The sequence below is a fragment of the Phodopus roborovskii genome, unplaced genomic scaffold (assembly GCF_943737965.1).
Source record: "Phodopus roborovskii unplaced genomic scaffold, PHOROB, whole genome shotgun sequence".
NCBI classification, from domain to species: domain Eukaryota; kingdom Metazoa; phylum Chordata; class Mammalia; order Rodentia; family Cricetidae; genus Phodopus; species Phodopus roborovskii.
Window position 1 is genome coordinate 15,753,748 of NW_026125444.1, and position 17,999 is coordinate 15,771,746.

Below are 17,999 nucleotides of genomic sequence, written 5' to 3' on the forward strand. Positions count from 1 at the left end.
TCCTACCTTGGTTAATCGAAGTTTTCTTGACCTGGGTTTCTTGAACAGTGGTAATATTTCTATCATAAATGAGTGATTTGCTTTCAGAAATTTGGACTTTTAAAATGTACAGGCAGGTCCAAGAATGCTCATGCTAAATTTATAGCCCTGGCTTTACTGACATCATTTACCCATCTCTAATTGCACTAGTACAGATAGATTAGTGATAAAATTTCACTGACTATTAGAAACAGAAGGAGCATTATAAATTAGCTAGTCCAGATTCTGCATTTACTAGTAAAGGGTAGAGGAAAGAAAAAAACAGCCACTTACTATGTCCCTATTATTATGTGGTACCTTATTTCCTTTCCTGACCTAAGCCTATTCCCTGAGCTTACTACAGAGCTTGTGGCTTCCCTGTAATTCCCACTGTTTGGAGAACAAGCATTATTATATATCATCCTTGAACTACCATTTGATTTGCCATACTATAAGAAGTCACCCTGTGCCTCAAGCTTCATCTAGGGTAGCGTTGACAGCTACCCCCAGAGTTCCTGGCTTTCAGAATGATCAGTTGAGAAACACAGATCTTGTCCTCTTCAAATCCTCAGGTTATTATTTAGTAAGATGTGCTTGTGTGGCATCTCTGGGAATAATATTAATTTACATACATACTTAAATGCAGAGGTAGATGCACTTACATTTACATATTCCCTGAAGAACCTAAGACAGCTAAGGAGGAAAGGGTTAGCTCTTTTTGCAGATTAGGAACAGCTTAAAAGAACTCCATGGTTCCGCTGTGAGATGACACTAGAATTGGAGTTGCCCCGTACCAGTGCCCTCAATTTCAGCTGAGGTCATTAAGCAATTTGAGAGACACATGGAGTCCACTGGGGAGGAACAGTTCCTGCCCTTTTCAAAGGCAGCCATTTCCTGCTGTTGCCATTTACCTAAAGCTTGTCCTTATTTCTGCATCTTGCAGCATTTCAGTGCTGGACTACCCATGCTGTACCATCCAGGATTTGCCAGAGCTTACCGCCGAGAGTCTGGTAAGCAGGTGGGGATTTGTGGCCTTTGAAATTGGCTGATGGCAGAAGCTGGCATTTGCTTTTTCATGTCTTTTCCAGTCCTGTGATGCCATGGTTTAGGAGTATCAGATCAATGAAGGCATACTGGCAAGGGCACAGAGGAGGCAGAGGTTCAAAGCCACTGAAGGGTTTAAAAAAGCTGAGCCCAGCATCTTATACAGAAGAGGAAAATGTCACTGAAAATAGCTGGAGAGGGGAGGGAACTTAGAAAGAAAATGAGAATGAAACACAGTATCTATGCTAAATAGCAGGAGAATCTCTTCTGATGGATCACACACACACACACACACACACACACACACACACAAATCCATCTTTATATTGTGTTAGAGGCAATTTGCTTCTCCTTTTCATGTTAGTTTTTTGTTTGTTTTCTGAGACAAGGTTTCTCTGTATTGCTTTGGAGCCTGTCCTGGAACTCCCTCTATACACCAGGCTGGCTTCAAACTCACAAAGATCTGCCTGCCTCTGCCTCCCAAGTTCTGGGATTAAAGGTGTGTGCCACCAACGCCCGGCCTCATTTTAGTTATTAAGCCGGGGAGTATTTTAGAAAATCCCTTGCCTCTTTAAGGCAAAATTCAGTATAGCTACTGAAGGACAGCCTAGGGAGAGATTCATCCTGAAGCAGGTCCAGGCAAATCAGAGAAGTTCCTCTGAATTATTCTGAATTCCCTGAAACTGCCTGACCAAAAGCATGTTTAAGATAAGCCACGTACTTTCCTGTATACCTTCATCCTATTGCATTGTAATAACTTATCTGTAACTTTTTCAACTTGACTATAAATTCTTTGATGGGAGAGAGAGTACCATCTTCTCTTTCTGTATCCCTATACCCTAACACTGTGTCTGGTACATTGAAGACCTCAATAATGCTAAATTATGTTGCCCATGGGTGCTACAGCCCTTTGTCCCCCAACAAAGTGCTGATTCAGGAAAGCACACTATGTAAGAATAGGAAAAATGTCTCCTTGGTGCAGGTCTTATGAACCTATAGGAGGCTTTTTTGACCCTACTCCCTTATATTTCAAAGATGAAACATTGAGTGCTCAGTGGGTGAACTGACTTATCACAGTCTATTTCTCATAGGTGACAGACCCCAAATCAGATATGAGTCAAAAGAGCCACGTCCTGAAGCATCAGAGCTAGCACGTTCTTTGCCGCTGGAACAGAGTCCCTGTCTTATTTAAATATAGTCTCAGCAGCCAAGGAAGCTAGAAGATTTTTGACTCCTAAAGAGATGCAATAATTTAACCTTTGTTATTAACATGGTAATAGTGAATCTGTAAAATAACCCTATGAAGTTAATATTACAATTTTGTTTTTGTTTAGTTAGAGACAGGGTCTCTTTATGTAGCCCCTGAATGTCCTGGAACTTGCTGTGTAGGTCAGCTTGGCCTTGAACCCAGAGAGAAATGCTTGCCTCTGCTCCTTGGTGCTGGGATTAAAGGGATATGCCACCAGAGCTACACAGAGCTATGTAGCCAGAGCTATACAGAGAAACCCTGTCACACACACACCAAAAAAAAAAAAAAATCTACTATTAACAGGGTATTTAAAAATAGAAATTCAGCTTTTGTGGTCTGAATCTATTACTTTTTAAGTTTTAAAAAAGTGTTATTACATTTTGTTTGTTGATATGCTGAGTGCATGATACTGCAGAACAGGTGGAGAGGTCAGAGGACAGCTTTCAGCAGTCGATGCTCTTCTTCTACAGCAGGGTCCCAGAAACTGAACAAATCATCAGGTTTGGCAGCCAGGGCCTTAACCCACTGAGCCATCCTGCCTGCCCCCTACGCTTTTCCTTGATAACAATTCATATCACTTCTGATTGACTTTTGGGGATAAGAGCCTATAATTGTTTATATGGTTATACCTTCTCTTAAGACTGTATTATTATCAGCCAGGCAGGGTTGGTACACACTTTTTATCCCAGCATTCAGGAGGTAGAAGCAAGCAGATCTCTGTGATTTCCAGGCCAACCTGGTCTACAGAGCAAGTTACAGGATAGCCAGGGCTATGTAGAGAAACACTGCCTCAAAAAAACAAATAAGTAAATCACACACACACACACACACAGAGAGAGAGAGAGAGAGAGAGAGAGAGACAGAGAGCGAAAGAGAGAGAGAGAGAGAGAGAGAAAGAGAAAGAGAGAGAGAGAACATGTATTGAATTAATTAAAAGTCACAGGGGATATTTTAGTCTTTCTGGTGAAACAATAGTGGCATCTGGTGGTTTTGTTTAGTAACCACAGACTGTTTTCTTAAAATATAAGTGCTTCTCTAGCCCAGTGTGATTTTGGTACCTAGAAGATTTATTCCACATAGGTTCTCAGTGTAATGAATTATTTACCTAAATGGATAACTTCTGTAGCAGAAAATAGCTAGTAAGATTTGTTACTTTTCAGGCTCACCAAATTTCCAAGTGCAAGAAATATACTTACTGTCTTTGGAATATGTTATTTATTTTCAATAACTTCAAGCTTTTTTCTTGATTACAAAATTAGTAATATACTTGTGGTAGAAAAATATGGGGATAAAGTAAAAATGTCTCCTATCACCTACATGTAAACATTGCTTATATTATACTGCAATTAGAATATACATAATTTATACAGAAATATTAGTAGCAAACTTTATATTTGTATATAAATCTGTTATATACATGTGTATGTATGTGTTTTGCTTAACATAGGTAAATTTACCTATTCACAGCAGGATTTTATTAAACTTCTTTTTCAGTGTTATTGACTATAAACCTAAGTATATGCTAAACAGATACAATACACTACCATTGAGCTCACCCCCATTAAACATTCTTCAGTAGATAATTAGTAACAACTATCCATTATATTCTATTGTTTAATTTTTTCTTGTATTTTGAGATAGAGTCTCTTTGAGATAGAGCCCAGCCTGTCCCCAGACTCACTATATAACTTGGGCTGGTCTTGAACTTAGAATTCTCTTGCCTCAATCTCCCAAATACTGGGATTACAAGAATGTGCTGCTAAGTCCAGTTTTCTGGCACTTAACTTATTTATTAATTACTCTTGTTTTATTCTCCTTTGTTCTTTGAAACAGAGTTTTGTGTTGTAGCCTAGGCTGGCCTCAAATTTACTATTTAGCCATGATTGCCTTCAATTTGGGGAAATCTTCCTGAATTAGCCTCCCAAAATATGGGATATACCACCATGCCTGACCCTTATGGCCTGATATTTTAATTTTTTAATATATTTTTATTTTACTTATGTACATGTGGAGGTCACAAAACAACTTTTGGAAGTCAGTTCTGTCCTTCCCTCGTATGGGTCAAGAGGACTGAATTCAGGTTATCAAACTTAATGACAAGCATATTTATCCAATGAACTATCTGGCCAGCCCCATTGGTGTATAGAGATTCTCTTCTACCAGGTATTAGAGCATACATCTGTAATCCTAATACTCTAGAGTCTGAGGCAAGAAGATTACTAATCCAAGGCCAACCTGAGCTATATAATGAGACTATGTCTCAAAAAAAAAAAAAAAAAAAAAAAGAATTAAGGGTTAGAGATAAAACTGAGTTGGTAGGGTGCTTGCCTGGCATTGCAGGAAGCCCAGAGTTTGATCCCCAACACTGGTGGCACGTGCCTGTCATCCCAGCACTCAGAAAGTAGAAGCAGGAGAATCAGATGTTCAAGACCATCTTTGGCTACATAGTGAGCTCAAGACCATCCTGGGATATATGATCCCTTGTCTCTAAATAAATGAAGACTGTCTTCTAGTATTAGACATTTATCTTAGTATATAACTCAAAAAATCATTTACTTCATCTGTAATCATATCCTTAAGACTGAGTACTAAAAGTTAAAAGTAGAGTTTTTGGCTAAGATTTTCTTCATTTATGTGTTTCTGTTTTCTGGATTTGAATAGAATTCAATTCTGCTTCATGTGTAACTCCAGCTAGTTGGTAAAATTAAAACGTTAATGGTTCTTGGTTCTTTCTTTCTCTTTTTTTTTTTTTTTTTTTTTTTTTTTTTTTTTTAAACAGGATTTGTAATGGGAGGGAATTTTTGGTTTTTGAGACAGGGTTTCTGTGTGTAACTTTGGAACCTGTCCTAGAACTAGCTCTTGTAGACCAGGCTGGTCTCGAACTCACAGAGGTCCGCCTGCTTCTGCCTCACAAGTGCTGGGATTAAAGGCATGTGCCACCAACACCAGTTTACATTTGTAATTTATAAGCAAACATACATGTATTTGGATGTGTACATAAAATTATTTTATATTGGATATGTTTGATGAAAATATGTAGAAACTACTACTACTTTAAATATAGTGAAATGAGGGCAAGTTGCAGTCCTCTATTTTGTATAGGCCTATTAATTCCAAAGAGAAATCCTACACGTTATGTCTCATCCTCTTTACCTTTGCTTAATTTGTTACTGAAACAAGGTGGGTCTTACTTGTGTAGACAAGGCTCACCTAGGACTTGCTAGGTAGCCCAAGTTGCCATCAAACTCAAGATCTCCTTTCTCCCCCTCCCAAATTCTGGGATTGTAGGTGTATGCCACCATGTCTGGCTATCCTCTCCTCTTATTCACAGAAAATGTGGGAAATTCTGTGTAAACCCATCATCACTGCTGCAAAACTAACCAAACGAGCCCTGAAGCATAGCACTCAAAGGAGGGATGTGTATTACTTGTCTCATTGCTAAGACAAAAAACTGAAGAAAACAGCTTACGGAAGGGTGGGTTTATTTGGGCTCACAGTCCCTGGGCATGTCTTTCAGGGTTAGGAAGTCCCAGCAGCAGGGACTTGAGGTAGCTGTCACATAGCATTTTAGGAAGCAGAGAATGGTGAGTACCGGTGCTCCTTAGTCTCTCCTTTTTGTGTAGTCCAAGACTCTAGCCCAGTGGTCCCCAGCCTTCCTAATGCTGAGACCTCCATAGGTTGAGTAGTGAAGGGGTAGCCAAAGCCTACTGAAGGACTTTGGAAAGTCAGCAGTGAGTCACAATTTGCATGACTAGCCATTTGCAAAGAAATGTTTGGAATTTTCTTTTAGATCTAGGGAGTGGAATTTTGTAAGTTAATGTTTAAAAGATGGATCATTAGAAAACTGTTCAACTTTGGGCTTGATTTTTGTTGAAAAAGATATAAAATATGTTTATTTTACTTAAATTTATATAACAAGTCCTCCCATTAACCCTTATCAAAGTTTTTACAACTTCTTAATCCAGGTACTTCAGATGTTCCAGAATATTTCTCTTAGTTTGGGTTTTCTTTTCAGAATGTAATCATTGCACTCAGATATCAAGGTGTGTGGCATTCCTTTCAGATGCTGTTTAGCCAGTTATAACCGTTTAAAAGAAAGGCTTGGGGGGGGCATCGAGATGTTCAGAAAGTAAGGGCATTTGCTATCAAGCCTGACAACTTGAGTTCAAATCCCAGAACCCACATAAGAGAAGATAAGAACTATTTCCTCAGGTTGTGCTCTGACATGCACACTTGCACATGCGGACACACACACACACACACACACACACACACACACACACCTACACTCCTATTAAATAAATAAATAAATGTAAAAAAATGTCAAAGTTTTTTTTTTTTCTTATCAGTCATGGTGGTACACATCCATAATCCCAGCATTCAGTAGGCAGAGGCAGGAGAATTGCTACATGCTTGAGGCCAACATGGACAAAATAAGTAAAATTCTGTTCTGATTTTCATCATCACTATTTCAAAGCAACAGTACCTTTAGTGTGGCTTCCTTAGCATGTATATATAACGTGGACATAACATTTATGTCCATTTCCCATGAAATATTTATACAGAGGAAGGCCCATAAATAAAACCTTTGTACGCATTTTATAATTTTTCCTTTTGGCCACAAGTTCTATAATGGGTTCTTCAGATGTAACTGAGTCGAATGTAGTTTGCTAACACACCCTAGATGGGTGGTCTTGAAAGCTTCTTTATCTACTGGCTCCACTTAAGAACCATTTCTCCTCTATATCTAGGCCCTTTATCTAGCAGCAACTGGTTGGAAACCTGCATGGTAAGGGAATTATCCTTTAGTCATATGGAAAAAGAAAATCTAAAATGTGGCTTCATTTTCAGTTGTGTGAGCCATAATAAAGAAAAGGATGAAGAATCGTTCACCAAAACATAATTTTTAATTTGCAGTCATTAAGAATTCAGACCTAGTTGAAGGGAAAAAACTGTTTCAGTAAGTGTGGGATGGGGGAAAAGCACAAAGCAAAAGGGTAGAAATAGGGTGACAGACCTGTTCTGCCTTGTGGACCTAGATCTTGAGCAGGTTTCCTATAGGCTGGAGAAACTCATCAGTAGAAGTGTCATTGATGAGTACTAGACTTGCCTAGGGCTATAAATCTCTACATTCATGCAGAACATTAAATTAGTGATAATGTTGGCTTCTTAGTATAATCTGAAAGTGAGGATCATTACTGATGCACTTCAGTAAGCTGTGGCAGGGTTTCAAATGTATTAGATTTCATATCTAGCAGCCCTCTTTAAAGGCTCTGTTTGATTATCAAATCAGCCAGATGTTCTGCTTTGAAGCAGAGAAACTCAGGGCTGGAGAGATGGCTCAGCAATTAAAAGCCCTGGCTGCTCTTCCAGAGGATAGTTCAATTCCCAGCACCCACATGGTGGCTCACAGGTTTTAGTTGTTTTGTTTATTTTTGTTTTTTTGTTTGTCTGAAATTCAGACACACAGCTCTGCACATGCTATGCAAGTACCCTATTACTGAGGCACATGGCCAGCCCAGCTATAGGTTGCCCACAGAAATGAGATTTGGTGTGTAAAGGGCAGGAAGTAAAGAGGCACCATTTCATACTGGAATATTCGCCTAAACTGACCAACAGGGACATGCAGTCTTCTAGGAGAATGAGAGCCTTGTCAGTATTGAGACACTGATGGATGTCCCTATTTCAGGAAGCTGGAGACAATAGCCAATTCTGCTGGAGGAACCTCTTTTCCTGCATCAACCTCCTGAGGCTGCTCAATAAACTGACCAAATGGAAGCATTCCAGGACCATGGTAAGCGGGACTTTAGGTCACAGAAGTATCCATTCAACTGAATTTTTAAGTCATTATTATTTGTAGATTGTCTACTTGGAAAGATAGATAGCTGGTGAATGCTACATAAGTTCCCGCACTTCTAAATTCTGGGCACTTATTCCAAGATGATTACTCACCAGTCCATTTCTTTTCAGGAAACTAAATATAGACACACTCTTAAGACAGCTCTAACAAGGGAAGCCAGTCACATTTGGATTATAGTTACACATCCAAAAATGATGCAAAGCTAACATTCATTGCAATGTTGCTCATAAAAAGAGTCTAGAAACAGTTTGGTCTTCTTTAACAAGGACCACCTGCTTAAATAAATTATGGTGTGTCCTTATAGTAGAATATGATAAAACCATTTAAAAGAATGAGGCATTTCTCTGCTGGTATGGAATAATTTTCAAGATATATTATTAAATTAAAAGAGGCCTTTAATTCTGGCACTCAGGAGGAAGAGGCAAGGAGGATTTCTGTAATTTCAAGGCAAGCCTGACCTATATAAAGAGATCCTGTGGGATATGGGGTTAGAGAGATGGCTCGGTAGTCAATGTACTGTTCTTGCAAAGGACCCTGTGGTTTCTATGTCAAGCAGTTCACCTCTGCTCGTAACTCCAGCTCCTAACCCTGTCCCCAAGGATACACGAACTCCAATACACATACACACACAATTTTTAAAAAAGTAATAGAACAGTGTACTATTGGCTATTACCTCTGTTCAGATACAAAATAATACATACGAGACATAGCTATAGTCAAACTTACCTCCAGGGCTACTGAGATGGCTCTGCTGGCAAAGAGTGCTCGCTACGCATGCCTGGAGACTTGAGTTTGAGTCTGGGGATCCACAGTAGAAGGACAGAACTGGAAATTGCCCACTGACCTCTATGTGAGTGCTATGAAGTGTTTGCATACATGTGTAAAAACGCATGGGCATGGGATAAAATTTAACTAAATATTTTTAAATCTTAAAAAAATAACAAAAGGCTGGGTGGTGGTGGCACACACCTTTAATCCCAGCACTCAAGACGCAGACACAGATGGATCTTTGAATTCAAGGCCAGCCTGGTCTACAGAGCAAGTTCCAGCACAACCAGGCCTGCACAGAGAAACCCTGTCTTGAAAAACCAAGACAAGAAACTAATAACAGTGAAAATGGCATTTTTGGTAGATAACTTTTATTTTGAATTTATAAATAGTATAAACTTTAAAATTTTTAAATTAGATTTCTTCATTTTATGTGTTTTTTCCTTCATGTATGTATGTGTACCACTTTGTGCCTGGTTCCCACAGAGGTCAGACAAAGGAGAGCATTGGATCCCCTGGAGCTGGAGTTACAGATGGTTGGGAACTACCATGAGGGTGCTGGGGATTGAACTCAGGTCCTCTAGAAGAGTAACAAGTATCCTTAAGTGCTGAGACACCTCTCCTGAATATTATAAACTTCAAATGAGTTAAGCCACCATGTCTGGCTTAATTCGTGTGTGTGTGTGTGTGTGTGTGTGTGTGTGTGTGTGTGTGTGTGTGTATTTTACACAGTGTTTCACTACCCCAGGCTAACCTCAAACTCCTTTTAGTTCTTTTGTATTCTTGAAGACTAACTCTTAAGTAGTTTGGACCTTAGATACTCAGGGTCTCATAGGATAACCAGGGTTGTCCATATTGTCTGAGTTGGAAATTCTAAAACCTTCACATGATGATGAACTTTTTGTCACCCTGTCTCTGTATCACTGGACAGATGCTGGTGGTGTTTAAATCAGCTCCAATCTTAAAGCGAGCCCTCAAAGTCAAACAGGCCATGCTACAACTTTATGTCTTGAAGCTACTAAAGATACAGACCAAGTACCTTGGGCGCCAATGGAGGAAAAGCAATATGAAGACTATGTCAGCCATTTACCAGAAAGTGCGCCACCGCATGAATGATGACTGGGCTTATGGGAATGGTGAGTATTCTTTGTAAACTTGGGCCCACTAATTTGGCTGGGCTGGCTGGCCACTGTCTCTGCTCCTGCAGCACTGTGGTTATAAATGCATACTGTGGCACCTGGCTTTTCTGTAGGTGCTAGGGATCCAAACTCAGGTCCTCATGCCATCTCCCCAGCCCCAAAATATGATACTAATTTTGTGATATGGTAAAATGTTTGCCTACTTATAGCAGTTTGTTTGTTTGAGACAAGGTTCACTATGTAGCCTTGACATATGCCACCATGCCCAGTTGAGGTGGTCCAGACATGATTCCTTGTGTTCTACTCCAATCTCCCTTCCTTGAGGGGTGATTCTATTCAAATGGGAAATTTTTATGCCCTAGGGAAAGCTCAATAAAAGGCTTTACTTGCTCTTTTGAATAACATGATTACTAGAAAGAAACAAAGCCCAGGAGACAGAGGCAAGCAGATCTCTGAGTTTGAGGCCAGCCTGGTTTACAGAGTGAGTTCCAGGACAGACTCCAAAGCTACACAGAGAAACTGTCTCAAAAACAAAAAATAAGGAATTACAATAAAAAGGTCTCCCATCTCCTTCCTCAACAGTAACTACTGTTACCAGTTTCTACATTTCAAATACAATTTCTGTGTATATTAGTTTATATATGATCATGCGTATACTTTTTAAACCTGTAAACATGCTATATGTTTGCTTCATACATTGCTCTTAACATTCTGAGCAGTTTCATTGTTAGGATGCCACAGAGCGTGCTCTGTGGAAGAGAGTAACATCAGGACATATCTTCTCCCCCCTCTCTTCCTATGTCAGACATCGATGCCAGGCCATGGGACTTCCAAGCTGAAGAATGTACCCTGAGGGCCAACATTGAGGCTTTTAACAGCCGCCGGTATGATAAACCGCAGGACTCCGAATTTTCACCTGTGGATAACTGCTTGCAGAGTGTGCTGGGGCAGAGGTTGGATCTGCCTGAAGATTTCTATTATTCCTATGAGCTCTGGTTGGAGAGAGAGGTGTTTTCACAGCCCATCTGTTGGGAGGAGCTGCTCCAGAGTCACTAAGCTCTTGTCACAAAGCATCTGACAGATGGAGGTCGGCTCCAATCAATGTGCTCTGCCCGTCCTGCCCCTTTGCTATCCAGCTCCAGAGTGTGTGTCAACGGGAGTTCCAACCCAGCATCTAACATAGTTCATGGCTATTCTGGGTGCCATTAGGCCTGAAGGCAGTGCAAAGCTAGGGGCCTGAGTCAAAGCACATGGGCCAGCTCGCTCTGGGCTCAGCTAGGAACCTAGCTGGCCTTGAAATCTCTTGATGGATCAGTACTTGATGGAGCCTGGTTTAATCTTGCCTAGAACCAGGCTAGCCTTTGTTACCACAATAGTGAAAAGAAAGTTGTTATGGCACTTGAGCCATGACATTCATCTCAAGCAATGAGATAGGCACAGGCCACAAAATGAGGGAATTTTCTTGCTCACTCTAAATGCCTGAGACTTAACATTTAGACTGTATCTCACATCTAAGGTTTTGACACTTACCTCTATAAAATAACCATTCACTATATGATCTGAGAGCACTGCCCCTTTATAAAGGATGATTGTTTCTAAACATTGCATGTTATAGAAAAATGTATAGGTCTGTAAGAGATCTGTGTTCAGTGTAAAAAGTATTTCCTGTGTATTCGGTATAGTGTGTTGAATACTTTACCATTTGGGGAGAACCACCTGTAATGTGAAATAATGTGGCCTTCTCTAAAACTATCTTAATGTTTTTCATAAATTATTTGTTCTAAAATGACTGCAGAAAATTACTCTCTAATAGAACCCAAAATCTTCATTTGAGGAGAGGAGTAATGTTGTTTGAGACAGGATCTGATTGTGTAGCCCTAACTGGGCTGGAACTTCCTATGTAGACAGGCTGGCCTTGAACTTGTAATGATCCTCCTGCCTCCACCTCCTGAAGACTGGGATTGTAAGCATGAGCCACCACCGCTAGCCAATTCACTTTTAAATGACCAGTTGATCATAGGAGGTTTTATTTACTGATGTGTTCATTTGTGCTGATTTTTTTAAATTAAAAGTGATAGCATCACAGTTTATATTTTTTCTTCCATGTTCATTACTTTTTACTTTTTTTTTCTGCTAGACGTTTCAATATGTTTTGTACTTAGAAGTATAACACATTTCATGGAAGATGTCTCTACTTCCCCCTTTACAACAAAATCACTTCCAAAACTACGGGTTTTTTTTTTTTTTAATCTTTGCATGTTTTTATTTTAAAGGTCTCCCCACTGCCCAGACACTACTGAGTCTTTTTATGATGGCATAGGGACACTTTATTCCTAGAGATCTGGTCCAAACTGGCTCTTTTACCCTCCCCCTGTCAAGCACAGTCTCACTTATAGAGACCCAGCATATGCAAAGGAACAATCAGTACCTCTATTTTTTTGAGTAGCAGGATTCTATGGAAAAATGACCAAAAAAAATGCAAGTATGTAATAGATGAAATACATGCCTTCAAATAATTTGTAAACTTTATCAAACCATGACAGTATTCCCCATTTTAAGCAGTTTACTGAGCACTGCATCAGGCAATTTTATTAATCTAGAGTCATGCTGCCATGTTTTAATGATATTTGAGTAAAAAGATAATTTTCCAGGAAAGAGAATAATCAGTCTATTTTAAAGTTGTATCATACTCAGTCATGTAAGGAAAAAATAAGTAGCCTTTTAAAAACACACACAAATGCTTTCAGAGGCACAGACATAAGCTAAGCTTTAATATATCACATTCTATTATTTATAGCCCTTGAGAAGACTAATTCTCAATGCAGGTGGAGAAACTACTTTGAAAGGATGAATAATTAGTTTCAAATCATATCATTTCCCCCCGTAACTTGCTGTGGCTAGCTTTCTGCTCTCAATAGCTAGCCCCATGTGCTAAGATAACTGGGTTGGAGCTCCCAATTTAGAGCTCGTGTATAGCTTCAGGTTAACCAAATTTAATGATGATTATAATTTCTACATAGTAGCATGCTATTTGGATGACTTATAAAATAGGGACTTTATTTGTGAACATTTCAGTGAAGTTTGTGTTGATAATATTGTTCACCTCACCAAACACTTTAATAAAAAGAAAACCTGGAATTGGAAATCTGGCCTTTAATTCTTTAACACAAGGTAATCTTAAAGTCAAGTTAGATAGAAAAGGATATAGAATAAATATAGAACTATAAATCTCAATGATGTAACAAATGTTCATTTCATCATCATGGGTCTGAGGTCAGCCACTTGGCTCACCTTAGATTACTGGATTGACTTTTCTCTAGAATTATTCCTATTCGGGCATAAGACTGGATGTATGTCCTTTCCTAGGACATACTGCTTCATAGTGAAAGACAAAAGCAAGAAACAAACCATACCATAGAGGTACATTTCACAGCTGCTGCTTGGATACGGCAGAAGGCAAATTGTCCATGTCATTGGCCAAAATCAGTTCATAAGGACAAGCCTAACAAGTGGGCATGGGCCAGAGCAGCATTCTCTACCTGAAGGGTGACAGGTATGGGGTGGTGTGATGCTTTTGTGGTCATGCTGACAAATATCTGTTCCTATCCTATACAAGTACACACAGCTCCTCCCCAAGGAAGGCTTCAAAATCTTATCCAGGTTCTCATCAAGTCTAGGTGTACTCTCTTTTTCTTTTTTATAGAAACAGGGTGTCAGGCTGACCTTGACCTAGATGTACTGTCTGCGGATCCTGAGACTTGAAAACTGAATTATAAGTGATCATTTCAAATGTGAACACATACCAGAATGTCTTTGGGGATTTTTTTATTTTTAGTTATTTTTATTTTGGTTTTTGTTTCCTGCCTCTAACTCCTGAGTGCTGGGATTAAAGGCGTGCACTACTACCACCTGGCACCAGGACACTTTTCTACATCTTAAACATGCACAGTTTTTGTCAGTGGTATCTCAATAAAGCTGCGTTTGTTTATTGCTTTTGAGATGGCGTCTGGTGTGGCTCAGGCTGGCCTTGCACTTTTTCCGTGATGAAGATGAACTTCACTTTGACATCCACCTATCTATGGTGATTCTGTAATCCCAGTGTCTGGGACCAGGCCGACGGGAAAACCTGAGCGTAACAAAATGGCGCCCAACGTGGGGCTACTAAGAACTTGCACTTAAAACTCGACAAAAGCTTAAAAAGGGGGCTTTAAAAACAAAAGAACAGAGACAAGCAAGGCTTCTCGGTAGCAACATTTTTCTTGGTTGGGCTCTGTTTTTCTAGAGACAAACAGAGACTTGTGAGGCTCCTTTAAGTGAGGTTTCCTGACTCATCATAAGCGGCTTTTAAGAAGTGCTGCTAACAATTCAATGGTGTGTTTGACCAGCTAGAGAGAGTAGCTGGGTGTGGCAGCACATGCCTTTAATTCCAGCACTCGGGAGGCAGAGGCAAACAGATCTCTGTGATTTCAAAGCAAACCTGGTATACAGAGTTAATTCCAGAACAGGCAAACTTACACAGAGAAACCCTGTCTCAATAAATAAAAAATAAGTTACATAAGTTACATATAGGACTTTAGACTCAACAAAGGTAGGATAGATGATGGAATATTTTTTTTAAATCTTGCTAAATGTTAATGGACTAAATATTGTTAACTGTGGTTCTTATTTGATAACTGTTTTGTTATATATTTTACTATGTTAAGATTAAAACCCTTCTTTTATTTTAGACAGAAAAGAGATGATGGGGTGATGTCATTCAGTAAATATGTTTCTCTTATTGGTTAATGAATAAAGCACTGTTGGCCAATAGGAAAGCAAGATAGGCGGGACTAGGAGACAAGGAGTCAGAGAGAGGTAGGAGGAGTTTCAAGAAGTAGGACCAACAGGGTAGAATTCTGGGCCCTCTCTCCGGTAAGATAAGACCACGTGGAAAAACTTAGATTAATAGAAATGGGTTAATATTTAAGACACAGCTAGCCAATAAGAAACACTAGTAACAGGCCAACAGCATTATATCTAATACAGTGTCTCTGTGCGTTATTTGGGGCTGGCACAGCTCTGGGACAAGGCCAGCGGGAAAACCTGATTGTAACACCAGTGAACAAATGTAGTGTCCTGTTCTTTTGGATAGGAAAGATCTCTAGGCTGCTCTGTAAAACAGTTTTCTGCCTTTCAATGGTCTGTAGGATTAGAAACAGATTTCTCTGCTCTTAGAATCTGAGGCAGGAAGATGGTAGTTTGGGGGGTCAGCCTGGGCTATATAGTGAGGCCCTTGTCTCAAAACAGCAAAGAGGTACAAGCTTCAGTCTCTTCAGCTGGCTTCTCCACCTCAAGTGTTGCCAAAATGTTGCTTTGTAACCAGCTGAGTCTGGCTGGAGCTGATAGGAAGGGGACGTGGGCCACTATGGGAATAGACTTCTTTATGGGAGTAGATTTCTGTGTTCTATAAAGAACTACCAGATAACAAATAACCAGAGGATCAAGATTGCTGTTCCAAGTATCAAATTCTGCTTGGACACGGAGCCAAGTCAGTTGTCCTTATGAGCCACTTGGTGGTGTTCCCATGGCAGACGAGTACTTGTTAGAAGCAGTTGCAACAGAACTCACATCTCTGCTAGGCAAGAATGTTCTGTTCTTGGAGTGTGTGGGCCAGATATAGAGAAAGCCATGCCAACCTGGTGGCTGGGTCTGTCATCTGGCTGGAGAACTGCCACTTCCATGTGGAGGAGGAAGGAAGGGGAAAAGATGCTTCTGGGAACGAGCTTGCAGCTAAGTCAGACAAAACAGATGCTTCCCAAGCTTCCCTGTCCAAAGGAAGGGATATCTATGTCAATGATGCTTTGGAGACTGCTGAGCCCACAGCTACATTGTGGATTGTGAATCTTCTGCAGAAGGATGGTATTTTTTTTTTTAAATGAAGGAGCTAAACTACTTTGCCAAGGCTTTAGAAAGTTCAAAGTTGTCCTAGCTATCTTGGGCAGAGCTAAAGTTGCAAACAAGATCCACCTGATTAAAAAATGCTGGGAAAAGCCATTGTCAGTGGAACGGTAAAGCGTGGGAATTAAGATTCATTGGACTTGGTATAAGTTAAGTGAGGTTTATTCAGGGAGAATTCACTTATACATGAAACAGATGACCACTATGGGTTCCCGCTCCACGGATGCCACCCAGATGCTCTCTGCAACCGGACAAGGAAGCAAGAGAGCAAGCTAGGGTCCAGGACCCCAGACCTAGCCTGCTCTGTCACATCCGCACCTGTGACACGCCCAAACGGGCACGGTCAGTGCAACAGGTGCCAGGCAGGGTGGATATCTCACTACAGAACAGCTTTTACTTCCCTTAAAGTAAACAACACGGAGATTTGCACCTCTCTGTATGATGATAATGGGCTCAATATTATCAAAGATCTCATGTCCAAAGCTGAGGGGGGGGAGAATGGGGCAAAGATTACCTTGCCTGTTGACTTCATCACTGCTGACGAGTTTGATAAGAATGCCAAGACCGGCCGGCCAAGCTACTGCGGTGTCTGGCATAACTGTTGACTGGATGGGCTTGGACTCAGCTACTGGCAGCAGCAAGAAATACCCTGAGGCTGGCTCCAGCACAGCAGATTATTTGGGGTGGATCTCGTGGATGCGGCAGTGACGGTCACTGCTAGGGTTGCATCACTGCCATCGTGGTGACACTGCCATTGCCACACACTATGCCAAATGGGAGAGAGGATGAGATCAGCTGTGTGAGTACTGGAATTGTGCCAGCCTAAAGCTCCTGGCAGGTAGAGTCCTTCCTGGGCTGCATGCTCTCAGCAATGTTTCCTATTTTCCTGCCTTTGGGTTTCTGTGCACAGCTGCTAAGTCAATTTAGTGTTTTCTCCGTCTCCATCTGGTGTTAGTTAGCACAAGGTTCAGCTAGTGGCCAAGAGATGCAGCACCAGGAACCCTGAAACAGTTGCCCATCTCAGTCCTTTACTGTACTGGGACTTATCTCTCTTCTTCAAGGTCCCATTTAAATTCCTCAGTGACTAAACCATTGCACATTCTAGAGTACATCTATTTATATTCTGCTTGTAAAAGAAAGTAAGCTGTAATCATTTAGCTCTCATTTTCATGTAGGCTACTGTCTATTACTCTGAATGGAAATAAGATGAAACTCCAGTTGTAAGTTCAGAGATATTGCCGAGCTATTAAACAATAAAGATGTCCACTGGGGGTAAGGAAACACAGGGGTTAGTCCTTTCCTAACATCCTTTACTACATCTGAAAGGGGATTAGAGAATGTTTCTTCTGCATTCTTGATGGCTGAACCTCTTCCTTAGTGTATGTGTTGGGTAGGGACTGTTGAGTACTAAAGTCATTTCATAGTTTGAGCAGTCATTATCGAAAGCATTTTAAAAGTCTAATCCCAGTGAGCTTGTTTGCCTGTAGTGAGAACCACAGCTTTTCTACATCTCTCGAGATTTGGTTTCTGTCCTCCGAGTGTAGCCTCTGTATCATGTCACCCTATCAGTCTCTTTTCTTTGAGTCCTGTGTCCAGTGGAAATTTGCTGGGGCCTTTTGAATACCACTCTGATTGGTCTTCACTCTAGAGCAACATGTTAAAACAGCCTTTGGATTCAAAGCATTTTCATAGTTTCTCTCATAAGCTGAATAAACAGTTGCAATATTCAACCTTTGTTAAATCTTGAAATTTCTGAATGACCTCTTCCCTATCCTTGCTTGAGAATAGACCAGTTTGGTTTTTTTGTTTGTTTGTTTGTTTTTTGTTTTTTGAGCCATTCCTTGCTTGTAATATTTTAACCAGCCAACTCCTGCTACCAACATCTCTGTTTTCACCCAGGTCAGGCATGACAACATAAACCTGTAATCCCAGCACTCTGGAGGCAGAGGCAGGAGGATCACTGGGAGTTCAAGGCTATTCGGGG

General features: G+C 40.4%; 1 protein-coding gene and 1 pseudogene across 1 annotated transcript in view; both read left to right on the plus strand.

The window, feature by feature from the left end:
• Positions 1-11,279, plus strand: part of Strip2 (striatin interacting protein 2) — a 34,673-nt gene extending 23,394 nt beyond the window's left edge. Inside the window, exons 18-21 of the mRNA XM_051175827.1 lie at positions 962-1,028; positions 8,001-8,105; positions 9,871-10,075; positions 10,884-11,279. Coding sequence (XP_051031784.1) covers positions 962-1,028; positions 8,001-8,105; positions 9,871-10,075; positions 10,884-11,134 — 628 coding nt within the window. The 3' untranslated portion in view covers positions 11,135-11,279. The remainder of the gene's footprint in view (positions 1-961; positions 1,029-8,000; positions 8,106-9,870; positions 10,076-10,883) is intronic.
• Positions 11,280-13,593: 2,314 nt separating this feature from the next.
• LOC127215454 (phosphoglycerate kinase 1-like) lies at positions 13,594-16,129 on the plus strand (annotated as a pseudogene).
• The last annotated feature ends 1,870 nt before the right edge of the window (positions 16,130-17,999 follow it).